The sequence below is a fragment of the Trichosurus vulpecula genome, chromosome 3, assembly GCF_011100635.1.
Source record: "Trichosurus vulpecula isolate mTriVul1 chromosome 3, mTriVul1.pri, whole genome shotgun sequence".
Classification (NCBI taxonomy): Eukaryota; Metazoa; Chordata; class Mammalia; order Diprotodontia; family Phalangeridae; genus Trichosurus; species Trichosurus vulpecula.
This window is the reverse complement of record NC_050575.1, coordinates 128580471-128598817: the sequence shown is the minus strand read 5'-3', so window position 1 is coordinate 128598817 and position 18347 is coordinate 128580471. Positions and strand designations below refer to the sequence as shown.

The following is an 18347-nucleotide window of genomic DNA, read 5'->3' as shown; positions in this document are numbered from 1 at the left end:
TAAGCATAGAGATGAGTCAAAATTGAAGCAGGGAGGAGAGGCTGAAATGGGTTTCCATTGCTGTCCAAGGAATTTGTAGGAATAGGTCAGTCATATCAAGCATAATTGTAATAGATTGGGTTAGGGCTACTCTGCATTTCACATTAGACTCTGAGAGACAGGATACCTGGGTTCAAGCCTAGCTCTGTGACCTTGGGGAAGTTACTGACCCTTTCTAGACCTCAGTTTCTTCATCTTTATAATGGGCATAATCATCCTTCCATTGCTTCTCTCATAGGATGGTTATGGAGAAAGCTTCTTTATATAGTAGTACCTCTCCCAACTACAGTCTTGTTCTAGCCTCAGAGCCACCTTGTATGAGAGACAAGATTATTGTCCTCATTTTATAAGGAATTTGAGGTCCAGAGGGAGGAAACAATTTATAGGATTCATGGCAGAGCTGAGAATAGAACCCAGGTCTCCTGTTTCCCATCCGCAGACTTTTTGTCCCAAGCTAAGGAGGGGCAGGGTGGGGCAGAGCTAAGGTTTGGAGGAGTAAGGTCTTAGTTGGCTTTTGCCTGCACTGATGTCCGGGGCAGGAGTTTGTATATGGTAGCTGTTCTGGGGCTTCCACATGCCTGGGTCACAGTGACCCCTTCCCCTTATCCTGGCTACGGGAGATCTTTTTTTTTTTATCTTCCATCTCATTCTGCTCCAGCACTAACAGCCCTGTGGGTGGAGGCTCCCTCTCTATCTCTAGGGCTCCAGCTCTGAGTTCCCCAGGTCAGACCCCATAGCATCAACTCCTTAACCATGAACCTTCTGCTGGCCGATGGTCTCCTGCTTTATACTCTGGGTGGTGTTCTGTTCAGTTGTTACAGCTGGGCAGTGGAAAAGAAGGGAGAGGGAAAGTGGGAAGGGAGAGGAGGAGGCTGAGAGTGAAGGAGAACACACTTAGCACTGACCTCGGGCCAGGTTCAGCTCCTCCCCATGACCGGCAGGTAGGTGGTCTGGCAGCCAGTCCTGTTAGACATAAGGGACTAAGCCACTGTGAGGTGGCCATTCACAAACAGTACATTTTTATTAGGAATAAGAAAACCTGGGTTAATTCACTATGTGACCTTGAGCTGTTCCCTTCCTCTGTCTAAGCCTTTGTTTCTTCATCTGTACTATGAGGGATTTGAATCAGATCATCTCCAAAGCTTCATCTAGCACTAACATGTTATGGAACATGTGCCATAAGATATGAGCGCTGGAAGTGCTGAGGTCCCTTTCATCTCTTAACATTCTATATTCTGATTTTCTGTTGTTCTGAGATCTTCCGACACTACTGTTCCATGTTCTTAAAGTTGTCCGTTAACCCTAACATTTCATGCTATAATGTCCCTTCCAGCTCCAACAAACATTCTATGTTATAAAGTCTGTCCAAGGGCTGGGGATGAGGAGGAGTCACTGGGTCCAGGAGGCTCCCAATGTGGGCCTGAGGGGCTAGAAGCCTGGAGGTTTAGAGGGGGACTCAAACCCAGGTCTTTTGACCCCACTTTGGTCTTCCCTCTACTACATTACAATTGCCACCCCAAATCATACCTCCCAAAGGCCTCCCCTGCACATTATCTGGCTAGAGCTGGGGCTCACAGTTTGTGGTCTCCTCAGCGAATTGTTCATCTCTGTGTCTCTGTGACAGGTGGCTGACCAGATGAAACTTCTGCAGAATTGCTGGAGCGAGCTGCTTGTCTTTGACCACATCTACAGACAGATCCAACATGGGAAGGAGGGGAGCATTTTGCTGGTCACTGGCCAGGAGGTACCACCTTTTCTTTTTTCCTACCCCCTCCTATAATCTCTACCTCTCTTGTCTTCTCCGCCTGTTCTTGGCAATACTTTGGGACCTGTCATTCTCTAGGACAGCAGTGGGGAACCTGCTCTAGGATGCACATATTGGGTATGAAGTTCTAAAGGATGAGCTTCCAGGCAGGAATAGAATTTTCTTTCTGTTCTCTGTTCCGCTCATTTGTTTGTTTTGGCTATTCCCCTGTTCCAAATATTTGAGGTACAGCCCCTTCTATATGTCTCTGCCTCTGCATATTCCCTCCTTTCCCCCTTAGCTCCCAGAGACATAGGTTGGCTTTCTCAAGAGAATTTTAGTATGATCATTAATAACACTAGCATATTTCTATAGTGCTTCATGGATTTATGTGGGTGGTGCAGGAATCACTAGCCTCATTTTATAGATGAGAAAGCTAAGGCTTGAGAAGGGAAGCGGCTTCAAGGTCCTACAGCTGGTTGTCCATCAGTGAAGTGAGGAAGAGAATCCAGGTCTGTTGGCTTTAGGCCTAGGGCTCTTTCCATAGCACCGAAGAGAATGATACAAAAGTGGTAACTGCCAAGTGGCTCTATCACAACAGATCCTACAATATAGAGCATTACAATATGGAGTCTCAGAGCTGGAAGGGGTCTTTGAGGACCTAGATCTAGTCCAATCTATATTCCACAAATGAATCCCTTCAGTGCCACAGCTCAGAAATTGCCACAAAGTTTCCACTGGAACACATCCGGTGACAGTGCTTTACATTCAAAGGGAGACTGGTCCTCTCTTACCACCCTCCCCCCCCCCACCTCCTCATTTAAAACCTTACACATGGCAGTCTCAGAGATGAAGTCTTGGTTCTCTCCAGCATCATTTATTTCCCCAATTTGAGGGCTTGGCTTGAAAAAAAATGAAAAAGGAAAATAAGTGTGCAGTGTGTATGTGTGTGAGTATGCGTGTGTGTGTGTGTGTGTGTGTGTGTGTGTGTGTGTGTATGTTGAATTATAGTGTCATAAGACAGCTAGGTGGTTCAGTGCGTAGAGTGCTGGACCAGTAGTCAGGAAGCCTTGAGTTCAAATCCAGCCTCAGACATCTAGTAGCTGTGTGACCTCGGGCAAGTCATTTAACCTCTGTTTGCTTTAATCCACCGAAGAAAGAAATAAAAACCAGTCCAGTATCTTTGACAAGAAAACCCCATAGACAGTATTGGTGTGTGATTGTCCAAGGGGTCACCAAGGGTCGGATACAACTGAACAACAACAAATTAGAGATTTAGAGGTGGAATAGTGGATCTTAGAGGTCATTTAGTACAACCCCCTCACTTTACAGATGAAGAAACTGAGGCCCGGAAAGGTAAGTGATTTACCCTAGGTCACACAGAGGGAAGTAAGTTGATGAGCCAAAATTTGAACCCAGAGCAACTTGACTACAAATCCAATGTGCTTTCCAGTGTGTTTGTGAGAACTTTCTGTGTATCTGAGGGTATTTGGCATATTTCGAGTTTGCATGTATGTCTGTGGCCATGCGTGTACTTGTGGCTGTAAGCGTGTCAATATATATGTGGATACAAGTGTATATGTCTGTGTGCTTAAGGTTGTGAATGTGTGTATGTGCATTCTTGTGACATCTTGCCTGTGTGTGGGAGAATCTATACATCGAAGAGGTGTGTGTGTATGTGTGTGTATGTGTGTGTGTGTGTGTGTGTATGTGTGTCTGTGCGCGTGCGCGCGAGTGCATGTGTGCCCTCGCCTTCGAGAGCCTTCTTGTAGCCGTGTGTTGGAAGGAGCAGAGAGCTGCAGGCCTGTTCCCGCCCCCTTGGCCTGCCTGACCCTGCTCAGGGAGCTGAGTCTGAGCCCAGCTCCCATTCACCAGGTACAATGATTCACAAACAACAGTAAACGGCGGCTCCACGGCTCTTTGTGCCTGGAGGGCCCTTCAGAAACTGGCAGTGTCAGCTCTGGGTGCAGCCACCGATGCTTTGGCTCCTGCCTGCCTCCCAGGCCTGGGCTGTGGCAGGGAAGCCGAGGGGCGGCGCAAGAAGGGATCAGGGGAGAGAAGACCTCAGAACCGCAGAGCTGTGCCAGTGACTGCCTTACTTTGGGCCTCAGTTTCCTCATCTCCAAAATGAAAGGGTTAGATTAGATCTGCGGTTCTCCAACTTTGTGGTCTCAGATCCCCTTTACACTCCTAGCAATTATGAGGACTGCCCCCTCCCCTGGGCTTTAGTTTATGTGGGATATATATATATATATATATATATATATACATTTATTATATTAGAAATGAAGATTAATATTATTAGTTTTGACCTTATAGACCCCTGAAAGGGTCTCAGCGACGCCCCCAGGGGTGGCCAGACCACACTTGGAGAATGATTGGATTAGATGATCCCCATCCAGCTTTAAAATTTTGCCTAGTTCCTGTCTTCATCCTGGGAAGATTAAATTTAGACAGTTATGTTCTGGGTTATGTACTATTGGTAGGATTTCTCCTTGCTTCTTCTGCCATCTTCCCTCCCATATTTCTCTGGGCTCAGGAAGATTCTCTAGCCTGGAGACCAGGGTTCTAGTCCCAGCTCCATCACTGACTGACTTGATATGTAGAGGGAGTCATTCCACTTTTCTAGGCTTTCAGTCTCCTCTGTAATATGATATGATGGAAGCAGCTTGGACAATTTAGGATGTTGTAGGATGGTGACCTCAGGTTCTGTGGAGGATTCTGGGAAAGAGAGATTAGCTGAAGAAAGAAAAGGTGGGATTGAGGGAGAGAAGATGTCAGGGGATGTCCACTTCTTTGTCTCCCCATCCCACCCTAACATGTTCCCAGAGATGGGAGGAATTACCCTGGACCCTGGGGACAAAGAGTTCAGAACTTCAGAGCCAAGGTTCCCTGCTGGGAGAAAGGGAATGGAGAGGGGACCTGTCCTGGTCCCCTGTACAACTGGATAGATCGAAATAACCTTTTATGGTGGAAACAGTACTGCACTGAGTCAGGGGATCTGGAAATACTCCCAGGTCTGCCATTAATTCAATGTATGACTTTGGGTAAGTCAGTTCCCCACTTTAGGAGCTCAGTTTGTGTATCTGTAAATTGAGAATGTGGAGCTAAATGGTCCCTAGGGTCTTCTCTCACGTTAACATTGTCTATTCAGTTCTAACATTTTGTGTTCTAAAAGCTCTTCTCTAAGATTTTATATTCTAATGACCCCTGACAGTCTGCATTCTTTCTATGGCCTAACACTCTGTATTCTAAGGTCTCTTCTGGCTCAAACATTCTACATTCTTTTAAAAATAGATTTTTATTGAGATCTTTTTTCTCACATCATTTTCATTTCTGAATATCCCTCCCCTCCTCGACTCTGTGAGCCTTCCCTTGTAACAAAGAAGAAAGAAGAAAGAGGGGGAAAAAGCAGTTCAGCCAAATCAACCCACATATACAGTCTGACAGCCCATACCCAGAGTCAACTCAGCTCTACAAAGAAGGTGGAGATGCATTTTCTCATCTCTTCTTCCAGGATAAGCTTGGCTCTTATATTTACACGGCATTCTGTTTTGTTTTGTTTTCATCAAACATTCTATATTCTAAGGGCCTTTCCATCTTTAATATGTGCTCAGGTCCCTCTTGAGCCCTAACATTCTATTCTTTGACATTCTATGTCTCAACTCAAGCACTGTTTTAAGGGGCTTTTCAGGTCTAGCATTTGATATTCTAGGGTCCCCTCTAGATTTTTTGGGGGAGAGAGTTTGGATCTCTGATTCCATCGGTGAAGGAATTCTGGATAAGGAAACGCCTTTTACCAATTCAGGAAAACAGCAGTTCTGTAACTTAGAATCTTAAAGAGTTGCTTAGAGGTCCCAAGAAGCGGTGACTCGCTGGTGCCTAGAGTCACACAGGTAGTATCGGTCAGAGGCGGAACCCAAACCCAGATCTCTCTGACTCCAAGGCCAAGTTTCTATGCATTATGCACTGCTGCTGCTTGCTCTTCTCTCCCAGACCCAGTACCTAGAAAACTTCTGAGTCATTTCAAATGAAATCAGTCAATGGATAAACCTGAGGTACAAATTCTCTCTCCCTGCTCTCTCAGCCCAGACCTGGGCAGCCTATGTCTGTGACCTAACAGTAGTTTGTAGAGGGTGTTGTATGTTTGTTCACGGGGGGATGTGGGTGTGGAGAGGGGCTGAGACTGGAACTTTCCAGTAATTGCAAGGAAAAGAGAATTAGACCCTTCTGAATAGGGGTGATGGTTTCTGTTGTAAACACACATCTTCAGATCACAGATTTAGAGCCAGATGAGACCTTAGAGAGGTTCTAGCCTGGATGTTTTCATTTTGAAGATGAGATGCAAAGGAAGAACTGACATGCCTACATTCTCATGGCCAGGTGTCTGGCTCCAAATGCAGAATCCTTTCTATTATGTCACATCACCCGGTCTCTCCCCCTGATTTGGGTAAGAGGTCTCAGTGGTTTCCTTCTGATCCTGAGTCCTGCTTCCTCTTACTCCAGGTAGACCTATCAACAGTGGCAGCCCAAGCAGGATCTCTTCTCCATAGCCTAGTGCTGCGGGCCCAGGAGCTTGTACGGCAGCTGCACTCTCTACAGGTCGACAGGCAGGAATTTGTCTGCTTGAAGTTCCTCATCCTCTTCAGCCTTGGTGAGTGTGCAGCTGGGTGCGAGGGTGGGTATGGATGGGACCAGGGTGCTGGGTGCAGATGGGTGAGGTGGGGTAGTGGAACGAGCAATAAATTAGAAGTCAGAAGACTTAGGTTCTAACTGGAGTTCATTATGACTGTTGATGGGTTATAAACTTCTCTGGGTCTCAGTTTCCTCCTCTGTAAAATGAAGGGATTGGATTTGATAATTTCTGAAGTCCCTTCCACCTCTGATGGAGATTTCTTCCAGTCTGAACACTCTGATTTTTGTTTAAACATTCTACATCCTGAAATTCCTTCTCGTGCTCAGATTCTCTTATCTAAAGTGCTTTCCAGCTCTAATATTTCATGTTCCTATGATATTGGAGAGCCGTTCCCTCCCTCCCTCCCACCCATGGGTAAGGGTCGTTGTTCACTGGAAACCTCAGCCATTTGGTTTCTTCTGGAGGAGTCAGGCAGGCATCTATCATCCACTGTCAATCAACCTTTCACAATGGGGTCTAGTTGTTTACCTTATATCCACAGCAATTTAGCAAGGATACACAGATGGTCTCAGCATCAGCCACACTAAAGACATCTCTCTCTCACCTGCTCCACCCCCCACCCTCCAAGCGATGGGCGGCTGATCTGCTACTTCCAATCATAAGCCTTGGCTGGGGACCTAATATGGCTCTGCCATATTCCAAAATCCAGTGGGTTGACATAATTGCAGGGTATCGACGATTCTGGGGGGAGTTTGGAGATTTTGTAATGAATGTCATGATTAGTGTTGGGCAGGGACATTCCTTCATTCATCCATCTATTCAACAAATGTTTATTTAAGTAACATTTTGCAGAACCCAACACCCAGGGCTGAGGAATATGCAAAATCTAGAGACACGATTCCTGCCTTCATGGAGTTTACCATTGAGCAGGAAAACAAGATACATACACAGATATCTCGAGTACACAACATTATATGACAAATACATTGAAGTGTTATAACAGGGTGCTATGAAAGGTTATCACCAAATTTGGGGGGGGGGGGCTGAATCAGAGAAAGCTTCTGGGAGGAGTTGGTTCAGAGATGGCTTTCAAAGGCTGGGTAGGAAGTCATCTGGAGAAGAGAGGGAGGGAGGACTTAGAGGAAACCCATTGGGGCAGGTACACATAGACACGTGAAGTGTGGGAGTGCTGGGGGGCTGATGTGTCCAGCTTAGCTGGAGTGAAGAGAAGGCTGGGGGTGGGGGGCTCAGGGAAATCGATTTTTTTTCTTAAATTGATAAATTCTGTCTTAACACAGCTGACACACATAAACAGACACACCAATAAAACACAAAGTGAGCTCCTTGAAAAACAAAACAACACAAAGGGGTGTTTGTGACTGATAGTAGCAACTGTCGCCTTTTGTGATTTACAGTTTGTTTTAAAAAAGGGAATTCTGTGTGCTTTAAATTTTACCGACCCAGGCGGCCACAGCGTCACCATTGTATTCAGCCAGAGTTTTGTTGCCATTTCATATTGTCTTCATTTACATAGTTGTAGTCATGTGTGAATGATTTCCCCCTCCCCTCCCCCACCCCAGTTGTTCACTTCCCTTTGTATCACTTCATTCCAGTATTTCTCTGAATTTTTGTGCCTTTGCCGGCCTCCCATTCCGCCCCTCTCTTTTTGGGACCTGCCTTAATATTTTCTTTGGTAAGAATACTGAGTGAGGAAACTCTTACTACCAAAGCAGGTAAACACCTGCTTCATTTAGAGAATGGAGTCAGTTGTCCGGGTCAGGTAGGCTGTATACCGCTCAGAGTGTGGGACCTGGCATCAGGAAGACCTGAGTTCAAAGCCAGCCGCAAACACTGACCAGTTATGTTATCCTGGGCAAATCACAAAACTCTCAGCCTCTGTTCTCCCATTTATAAAATGAGGGTAGTGATAGTATCTCCTCCCAAGGTTGTTGTGAGGATCAAATGGGTTGACATATTTCTGTAAAACGCTTTGCAAACTTTAAAGCAGTATATAACGCTGCAATTTCATTAATTTTTATTAGTGCCTAGGGTCACACCCAGTACATGTTAGACGTAGGACTCCAACCCAGCTCTTCCTGGCCACAAGGTTTAGTGATGTGCTACCATTACCATCAACATATCTCAGTTTATTTGGCCATTCTCTACTTGTTGAGCATATAGTTTGTTATCATCCTTTTGCTGTTCAAAATCATGCCGTTCTAAATATTTTTGTAAAGACCAGTTTTTTTTTCTTCCTGCTTGTAACCAGGGGTGGTGGTGTATCTTTGCGATTATGGGTACATATAATTGAGAATGATTGACAGGGGTATTTATTATGTGAGATTATTTCTCATTGGGATTATCGGGTATATCTATAATTGGAGTGATTTGGGCAGTATATAATTGGTGGTGATATGGATGTATTTATAATTGGGTGATGATGAGGGGGTGATTGGAGGGGAGTAAAATGTGTGTGTAGGGGGGTGATTGTGTCCGATCTGTAATTGTGGGGAAGGGGTGTGAATAGATGACTTAAAGAAGGTAGAGATTGTTTTCTAAGGGGAATGGTGAGTTATATTTTTCCAAAGACCCTCTTCTTATTTCGATATACCCCAAGCTACCGAGTAGTGAGCAGGAGTGAGGGTGCTAAGAGTGGGTGGCACATTGGAAATCGTGCTGTTGGAGTCATCAGAAGAAGAAGGTTTGGACACCAGTTCTGTTGCTTTGTGACCCTGGACAGGTCACTTCTTTTCTCAGTATTTGCATCTATAAGATGGGGGTAATTCTACCTCTTCTGCCTTTCCCATTGGGAGATTATGAGGATCAAATGAATCAATGTCAGTGAAGACCACAAGATCCAAACCATAAGAGCTGGAAGGGAACTTATAGGTCATCTAGTCCACATTTCTCAGTTTACAGATGAGAAAGTAGGTCAGGTATTTTGTGAATCATAGCAACAACGTTTTTACATTTATATAATATTTATTTTACAAAGTGCTATATAAATGTGAGAGGAGAGTATCATGAAAAGAACACTGCCTTTGTAATTTGAAGACCTGAGTTGGAATCCCGGTTAAGCTATTTACTAGTTGTTTGCCTTCGGACCCCCTCTGGGCCTCAGTTTCCTCATCTATAAAATGGGGAATTTTGACTAGGCTCCTTCCTATTCTAAATCATGTAATCCTAAATTATTATTATAATTGACCCCATGCCTGGAATTTCCCTAAATTCCAGAAGCAAGCCATATAACTCCCAATCTGAGTGGAATCCCTAGAGGGGACATAAAGATGGGGATGGGAGAGACTGCCCCCAAGGGAGAGAAGGAGTGCCTCCTTAACAGATAATCTCCCTCTTCACCCTGTCCAGGAAAGAATTACGAGGCATAAGCACCTCAGTTGGAGGAGGTCTTTGGGGATACGAGTCTGCTCATCGCCCTGGGTGCCCGCCCTCCTGGGCTTCTGGCCCAGGACCTCTGTGTTTCCATGATTAGCTCCCTTCTGACCCAGACTAAATATCCCAGAATCAGAGCAGTGGCAAAGAAAGCTCCGCCTTGCCCCATCCCCCCAACTCAAATCCTTTCTCAGTCTCACCAATCCTTTTCTCCCTTTCTCTGGGTTTATAGTTCTGTAACCTGCTTCCCTTCCCCCTCCGCCTCCACCTCAACATTTCTGCCCAGACTGATCTGATAACATCTGTTGGAGTCCCAGCCTCTTCCTTCCATCCTCCCACATTACCCCATTTCCTACTCCTGTAACTAGCTCTCATTCCTAAAACACTTTATAATTTATTATTAATTATTATCAACAGAATTGTCACCATTTCTATAGCACATTGAGGCTGGGGGGAAAATATTCCTCTCACCACAAGCCCATGAGGTATTTAGGGCAATGTTTATCCCCATTTCATGGATGAAAAAACAGAGGTTCAGAATAGTAAAGTTACATGACTAAGGTCACATGTTCTTGATCAGCTAGTAAGTGGATTTAACCACTGAATTTAATCTACCACTACACCATATATGGATCAGCATTAGGGTCTGGCCCAGAGGGGACTTCAGAATTTGATCAGTCTGCTTAATTTACTTAAGGACTCAGGTATCCTTCAATACCACATCTCCCCTTGTCCACTTTGGGTAAATATTTCAAGCCTGGTCAGTTTTGATCTTTGCTCCTAATATACTCCTCCAAGATGGAACCTTAGAATGTAGAATTTCAGAGCAGAAAGAGACCTTAGAACATAATAAATGAAAAGGGCCTTAGAACAAAGATCTAAGAGGTAGTTGGAATATTAGCCTATATAATTTTCATAGGATCATATCATTTACAGCTTGAAGGGGTCCTATTGGCATCATAGGCTAGAAGAGGAAAGACCTTTAAGCTATAAGGAAAGGAAGGAATTAAGACCTTAGAACTAAAAAGTTGGAAGACATCTCAGAGGCCATTTCTCTCCAACCAACTTATTTTACAAATGAGAAAAACCCAGGGTGGTTAAGTCCAAGGTCACAAAGGCAGTAAGCATCAAAGTTTGATTTTGAATCTGGGTCCTTTCGTTCCAAGAGTCAGCAATCTACATTTTACCTTTTGTTTCTTCTCCTTCCTTTCCTGATATCCCAAGGGTAAAATAGCTATCTATCTATCTATCTATCCATTCATCTATCTATCTATCTATCTATCCATTCATCCACCCATCTATCCTTCCATCTAGCTATCCATCTGTCTATCTACATATGTATACATACATATATGTATATATTCACATGTGTACACATATAGCTACGTATACACTCATATATAATCCATGAAATTCTCCTTAAGTTGATGAGAAAGCCAGGACTAGAACTCAGATCTCCTGATTCCTAGCCCCAAACCTTTCTAGCATTCCACAGTGCTAAACCCGACCTCTCCCTGTTACCCCTTCTCCCATTGATCAGAACTTAGCAAACTTGAGGGGGGGGGTGTCTTCTGGACCCTTACCCCTCTCTTTCCTTCCCCCTGGGAAGCCTCTGGGTGGGCAGTTTTGGAGGCGGGTCAGGGGCTGACCTAACTGAGGAAGATGAGCCCATAGCAAGCAGAGCACCTTGGGTTGTAATCACCCCTCCCTTCCTCCTCCCTCCCCAACACCCCGCAACAGCACAATCGGAGCTTGCCTTCACGCACTGCACAAGGGACAGCCATTTGGTGTCTAAATAGATTTCTCTCCTGAGCAGGTAAAGAGGCTTAATTAAAATTAGGACCCCTCTTCTCAAAATAGCAATATTTATGGAGACGGCCCAGGGTAGCTTTGTTCTACAGAAGGGCTTAATAGAAGCTTAATGGATTGACCTAACATTCGATTTCATGACTCACATTCAGGGAGCTCGGCGGCAGCAGGCGGGGACCGGGCGGCTTTCAGAGCGCACATTCCCTTAAGCGTTTGCAATTTATCAACAGCTTCTCGCCAACAAAAGGCGTCTTGAATAGCAGGCCCACTTGAGGGTACACACATCATCCCAGAGGCTGGAGATGTGTGAGGGGGGCCATTGTGCCCGACAGCCTTTGCAACTGTTTCCCTGTCTCCCAATGGAGTGAGTCAATGTTATTTGGACAACATTCTTTATTCCTCGGAGGAATGAAAGGATTATTCAAATATTCAATTAAACAGTAAAAAAAAAAAAAAAGTTTTTTTTTTTCTTTTCCCCTGAGAACCTCAGGCGAGTTCATCCAGCAGAACTGCCTATTGTCAGCGGCTGCTCGAAGGGGGAGCCTGGGTTTGACATCTATCAATATAACTTCTTTCTCTGCTGCTGACACCCACTGTCACCCTACACAGATAAAAAGAGGTCCCTAAAGGCAGGAGGGGATTGTGGCAGATGCTCAGCTCCCCCACCCACCTAGGTATGGGGGTGGGGGGTGAAGGGAGAGAGAGGAAGAAGAGATGAATCGGAAGGGGGGTGATTCTGATCTTTTGACCCCTTTGAGCCTAAAAAGCAGGGGCTCCCCCACCCAGGTTTTGGGGTGGGGCTGAAGGTGGCATTTCTAGGAAAGTGGGGCAAGCGGAAGAGGGTTCTATTCAACAGCCAGGAGGCCAGGGTGAAACATCTCAGTTTATTACTAATAGGCATGGCCATAGATAAGTCACACCTGCTCCATGCCTCGGTTTCCTCATTTGTAAATGTGAGGTTTGGACTCAATGGTCTCTAGGGCCCCTTCCAGCTCTAAATCTATGATCCTACTGTTAAATTAATTTACATCTCTGAACCTCAGTTTCTCCCATTATAAAATGAGAATAATGTACTCCCCAGTTGTGAGGAAGGCCTATGGAAGTAGAGATTATTATTATTAATAGGGTCCTGCCAGTTAAAGGGGTGAATGGTGCCCACCTCTTGCCTCTGTCAGCAGACCATTTGATATATGGGTCTGTGGACCCGTAGATCTTGGTATTAAGATGCTATTTCACCCAGAATAAAGAAGACTGAGGGATGGGGTGGGGAGGTGCTCGAAGTCTTCAAGGGCCGCCCTGTGGAAGAGGGAGCAGATTTGTTCTCTTGACCCCCAGAGAGGGCAGAAGTAAGACCACTGGGTAGAAGTTAGTCAGAGGTGCAGGCTGAGGCTACACAAATTACTCTCGGTAGGAATGTTGAGAAGGGGATTCTTGCTTCAGGTAAGGATTGAGCTAGACAGCCTCTGAAATCTTCTGTAGCGCAAATATCCTGGTGTGAATATCCTCTATTCCAACATTGTGTTCTAAGGTTCCTTCTATCTCTGGTGTTCTCTATTCTATTTTCTAACATTCTTCAGTTTGAGATCCCTTCCAGTTCAGACATCGTGCTGTTGTTGCTTTTCCTCTCACAGTCTATGTTGTTTTTATTAGCACTATGTTGACTTCCATTGACAAGTATACATATTATATAAATAAGAACAAAAAAATAAGAAAAACGAAAGCAAATAGACTATGAGAAATAGACACAGAGTGATCGTACATGTAACTACAAACTTGTTATTTACATATTTTTTTAAAAAGCCAAAATAATTCTAACAAGGTAGTAACAAAATTGCCCTTTGTTTCTGACCTTTCTGATTCCTGTATATTTATCTGGCTTTGGTTGCTGTTATCATTGTCTTTATTTACATGGAAGTTATTCTATGTTCTTCCGGCTTTAACGTTACATTTTCTAATACCCTAGCCAGTTGTAATATTCTATAATTTTATATTCTAAGGTCACTTCCAGCTTTAATATTCTATGTTCTCAGTTCCCTTCTAGCTCTAACATTGTGTCCTAAGATTACTTCAAGCTCTGGTGATGAAAGATTCTATGACTTGATGCTCTATTTGAGGGGTTTGGGATTGAAGTTGAGGTGGCCATAGAAACTTGGCCCTGCCTCCTTCAAAACCTGTGACCACGGATGAAGGAGTGCCACATGGGAAGGCTTGACCTGGTTCATTTCCTCTGCCCCCTGCCCAGCAGTGTGTTACCTGTCTCACTTAGCTGTGGTGGTCTTATGTAGTCCCCACTTATGCCCTCACTTAGCTGGGCAGATAGTCTTGGAGGTAGAATAGGGAAGGATTTGCTCAAAGGCGCTGATGACCCAGGAGAATGGACACTCAGGGCTGAATGCTCTACCAGCCCATATCTCCTTGAACCTTTCTGTGTATGATATTGGTGGGGAGAGGGAGTAGGAAAATGAGTCCTACCTCATCATAACGTAGTAGAAAGAGCATTGATTCTGAAGTCATAGGACCTGACCTCCAATTCTGCTCCTGATATTTACTACCTGTATAAGCTTGGGCCAATCACTTTACCTCCTTGTGCCTCAGTTTACCTGCCATTGTTTGGTTTTATTTATTTTTTACAAAATGAAGGACTTCGGGAATTGGACTAGATGGCCTTTGGGGTCCTTTCCAACTGAGATATATGATCCAATGGTTCCTCTCGGGCTGTCAGCTGGAGCTTGTGAAGGAGAGAAAGGTTTCCTTCTCTTGACCCAGGAGTTAGTCTTCCCCCATTGGGGACTGCAGACAATCAGCATGTTTGCACTGGAGAGCTGGAAGAGACCTCGGAGCTCATCTGAGAGAGCACAGTATCCCCTCATTTTAAGTATGAGGAATCTAGTCCCAGGGAGGGGAACTTTGTCTAAGCTCTTAGGGCTAGGAAGTGCTAGAGTCAGAACCAAAGTTCATGACTTCTCCTATAGCCCCAAACTGCATCTTCCCGATCCTCCTTTCACCTCCCAGGGCTTTGTTGCTCCTGTTTGCTCCCCACTTTCTTCAGGGAACAATAAATGTCCTTAAGATCCTCTAGGTCATCTAGAGTCCTGGGGAGGCACCCCAACTCCAATGGATCTGCCACCTCTGGGCCCCTCTAAAGGCCAACAGCCTTCTCTGACTGGGTGATCTTGAAAGAAAGGAAGAAAACAAACATCTGTTAAGCAACTATTATGTGTCAGGCATGTAGCTCAGTGCTTTACACTATAAACTTGTTATTTACAAATTTTTTAAAAAGCCAAAATAATTTTAACAAGGTAATAACAAAATTGCCCTTTGTTTCTGACCTTTCTGATTCCTGTATATTTATCTGGCTTTGGTTGCTGTTAACGTTGTCTTTATTTATATGGAAGTCATTCTATGTTCTTCCCGCTTTAACATTACATTTTCTAATACCCTTAGCCAGGTGAGGAAATTGAAGCAGACCAAGGTTAGTTTGCTTGTGCTGGGTCACCTAACTTGTGAGTATCCGAGGCTAGATTTGAACTTGTCTTCTTGACTTCAGGCCCTGTGCTCTCTCCACTGTAATACCTAACTACCTTAGACCAGTCTTTCCCACTCTCTGGACCTCAGACAGGCACTTGGGACATGGGGAAGATAAGGCTGAACTTAAAAGGTCTGGGTTCAAATTTGACCTCTGCTGCTGACTCATTGTGTGACCTTGAGCAAGCCACCTCCCCAGGGCCTTTGATATTTCCTATGTAAAATGAGGGAGTGGACTTACGAGTGGCAGCATTGTAGAAAAAAAAACCAGGCTTCAAGCTCAGAGCACGAGGTTTGAATCCCGGCTCCAACATTCACCAGCTGTGACCAGCTTTCTCCTTTTGTCAAAGAGAGATCAACCATGCCTTATAGAGTTGAGAGCAAAGTCCTGTGAAAATTTTCAAGTGTTCTAGAAATGTGTGTGGTTATAATAAGGGCATCCTTCAATTTAGAGTGAGAAGGGACTTGGGAGATCATTCAACTCAAACCTGTCATTTTACAAACGATGAAACTGAGGCCCAGGGAGGGGAAGGAACTTGCCCAAAGCTATACAGGTTTTAAGTAGAAGAGTAAAGAGTGTTATTAAATAACATTTCTGTAATACGCAATTATTCATATAATTATATGGTATTTATATTAAATTGCTCCATTTTTTATAACATAAAATTACGTATTACACCGATACTTCAAAGTTTGATCATTTTATCAATGTGGGCATACCCTCTACCACCGCAGATTGTGACCCCTCTGTAATTTGGTGTTCCGAGAGTTTCTGTGGCTATGAAATTTATTATGCTGGTGACCCTCTTCATTCTTTGTTACCCTGATCATCCCACAGCAGACAGCCTGTCACTGATTCCCAATTGGGATCCTTCCAGTTTCGTAGAATATGCAAGCCAATCAATCAATCTAGAATCAATTAAGGGCTTCCTAGGTGCCAGGCACTGGGCCTCCCAGGGTTGCCCCGAGGATCAAATAAGGTCATGTTTCTAAAGCGCTTAGCCACATGCCTGGCACAAAATAGTAGCTTAATAAATGTTTGTTTTCTTCCTTTCTTCCAAGGTCACACAGTCAGAGGAGGTAGTTGGCCCTTAGAAGGGCCCAGAGTTGGCAGATCTATTTGAGTTGGGGAGCATCTCCAGAGGGGCATCCCTCTCCCCCACAGGGCTCATAGCAACATCATCCTGACCTAGAGGATCCTGAAGAAATTTACTATTCCCTGAAGCAATCAGTAGCAATAAAGCCCTGGGAGATGAAAGGAGGAGGGGGTGGGGGAGGCAAATTAAACAATTACTGCCCACAAGGAGCTTATGTGTGTGTGTGTGTGTGTGTGTGTGTGTGTGTACAAAAACAAACAAAAGTTCAAGGTAATAGGGAGGAGACACTAGTTCCTAGGGGGATCGGGAAAGGCTTTCTTATAGGAAGTGGGGTTTGAGCTGAGCTTTGGAGGAAACCAGGGATTCTGAGAATGAGTCGAAAAAGGAACATGTTCCAGGCATTCACATGGGAAATGGAGTCCTGTGCGTGAGGAACAGTAAGGCAAGTTGGGCTGGATTGTCGAGTATATGAAGGAGATACCGTCATGTGTACTAAGTTTGGAAAGACAGATCGAGGCCTAAACAGACGAGTTTATATTGAATCCTATAGGTAATAGGGAGTAATTGGAGCTTAATGAGCAGGTGACCTGTTGTTTTAGGGAAATCACTTTGGCAGCTGTGTGTAGAATGGATTGGAGCAGGTAGACAAATTAGGAGGCCGTTGCAACAGTCTAGGCAGGGGGTAGCTTTGAGCTTGTACTAGGGTAGGGGATGGATGTGGGAAGTACCCCACTGGAGCTTCAAATGTGCTGGTAAAGCCTTCAAAAGCCCACCACAGTGAGGCTGCTGAGAAGGGCTATGGAGGAGGAGGTCCTGTCAGATTTATATACCCTCCTCCCATGAAATCAGACCTTCATGCTAGGCCTGGAATAGATAATGGGAAGAGAAAGAAGAGGAGGGGAAGAGGAGAGAAGGAAAAAGAGAGGAGGAAGAAGAAGAGAAGAGGAGAATGATGGGGAGGAAGAAGAGGAGAGGAGAATGAGGAGGAGGAAGAAGAAGAAGAAGAGAAGAGGAGAATGTAAGGAGGAAGAAGAGGAGAGGAGGAGGAAGAAGAGAAGAACAAAATGATGAGGAGGAAGAAGAGGAGAGGAGGAGGAGGAAGAAGAGAGAGGAAGAAGAAGAGGAGAGGAGGAGAATGAGGAGGGGGAAGAAGAGGAAAGGAGGAGAGCCCTGGATAACTCAATCAGCAGAACATCACACTTCTGATCTAAAGATCCAAGTTTCAAACTCATTTTCATCTGGAAGTCTCTTTCCTTGAGGCACTCACTATGTTAAAGAAGAACTGGATATGTTTGGGCTAGTGATTTCATTAGTAATTAATTATTGGGGCGAAGAAATGCTTTCTACCAATGCAGACATGTAACTGCTTCACAAAAAATAGTCTTATAGAATTAACTGGAGACATTCAGGGGTTAAGTGACTTGCCCAAGGTCACATAGCAAGTATGTGGCCTCCAGCACATACCACATCCCTGACTCTGAGGTCAGTTATCTATCCAACTAACCAAGCTGAGTAAAATCCCCATTTTACTACCTTACTACAGAGAGAATTGTGGTTCAGAGACAGGATGATTTGCCCTTTTAAGTATCAAGTGAGCTGAAACTTGGACCCATGTGTTCTGACCCTAACTTGAGCCCATAGTGCCAGGTTACCTGGGGAGGAGGGTGACATTTAGCTTCTGGAAATACAGAAGCAGCACTGGAAATTGCCCTTGAACTGCTTAGGAGTTTTATTTTGGTGGAGAAGGTAAGTTGAGTTTCACTAAGCCCAGCTAATATCATGCATATTGAGGTGGATCTGGAGAGTCCTGGAAGCAATAGGTCCTGTATCTGGGGTGGGTGTCTTGTGGATCATTGGACTTATAGTCAAAGGTCTGGGTTCAAGTTTTGACTCTCCATTTACTAGCAAATCCTCTTATCTCTCACAGAGCCATGTGTGTGAAGCTCTTGGGAAATATAAAAGTACTATTACTATTAACTTGCTAAATTATACATGTACCTTCCTTCACCGATATCCACCCTCAATGCCTCATGGTAGCCCAGAGATGATTGGATTCTCTCCCAGCAGAAGATGAGTTCGGGCAGGTTCTAGCAGGACAAGGAGGCTT

General features: G+C 44.6%; 1 protein-coding gene across 1 annotated transcript in view; it reads left to right on the top strand.

The window, feature by feature from the left end:
- The window catches only part of NR5A1 (nuclear receptor subfamily 5 group A member 1), a 38017-nt gene that overhangs the window by 13890 nt on the left and 5780 nt on the right, over positions 1-18347 (top strand). The window contains exons 4-5 of the mRNA XM_036752373.1: positions 1664-1783; positions 6290-6437. Coding sequence (XP_036608268.1) covers positions 1664-1783; positions 6290-6437 — 268 coding nt within the window. The remainder of the gene's footprint in view (positions 1-1663; positions 1784-6289; positions 6438-18347) is intronic.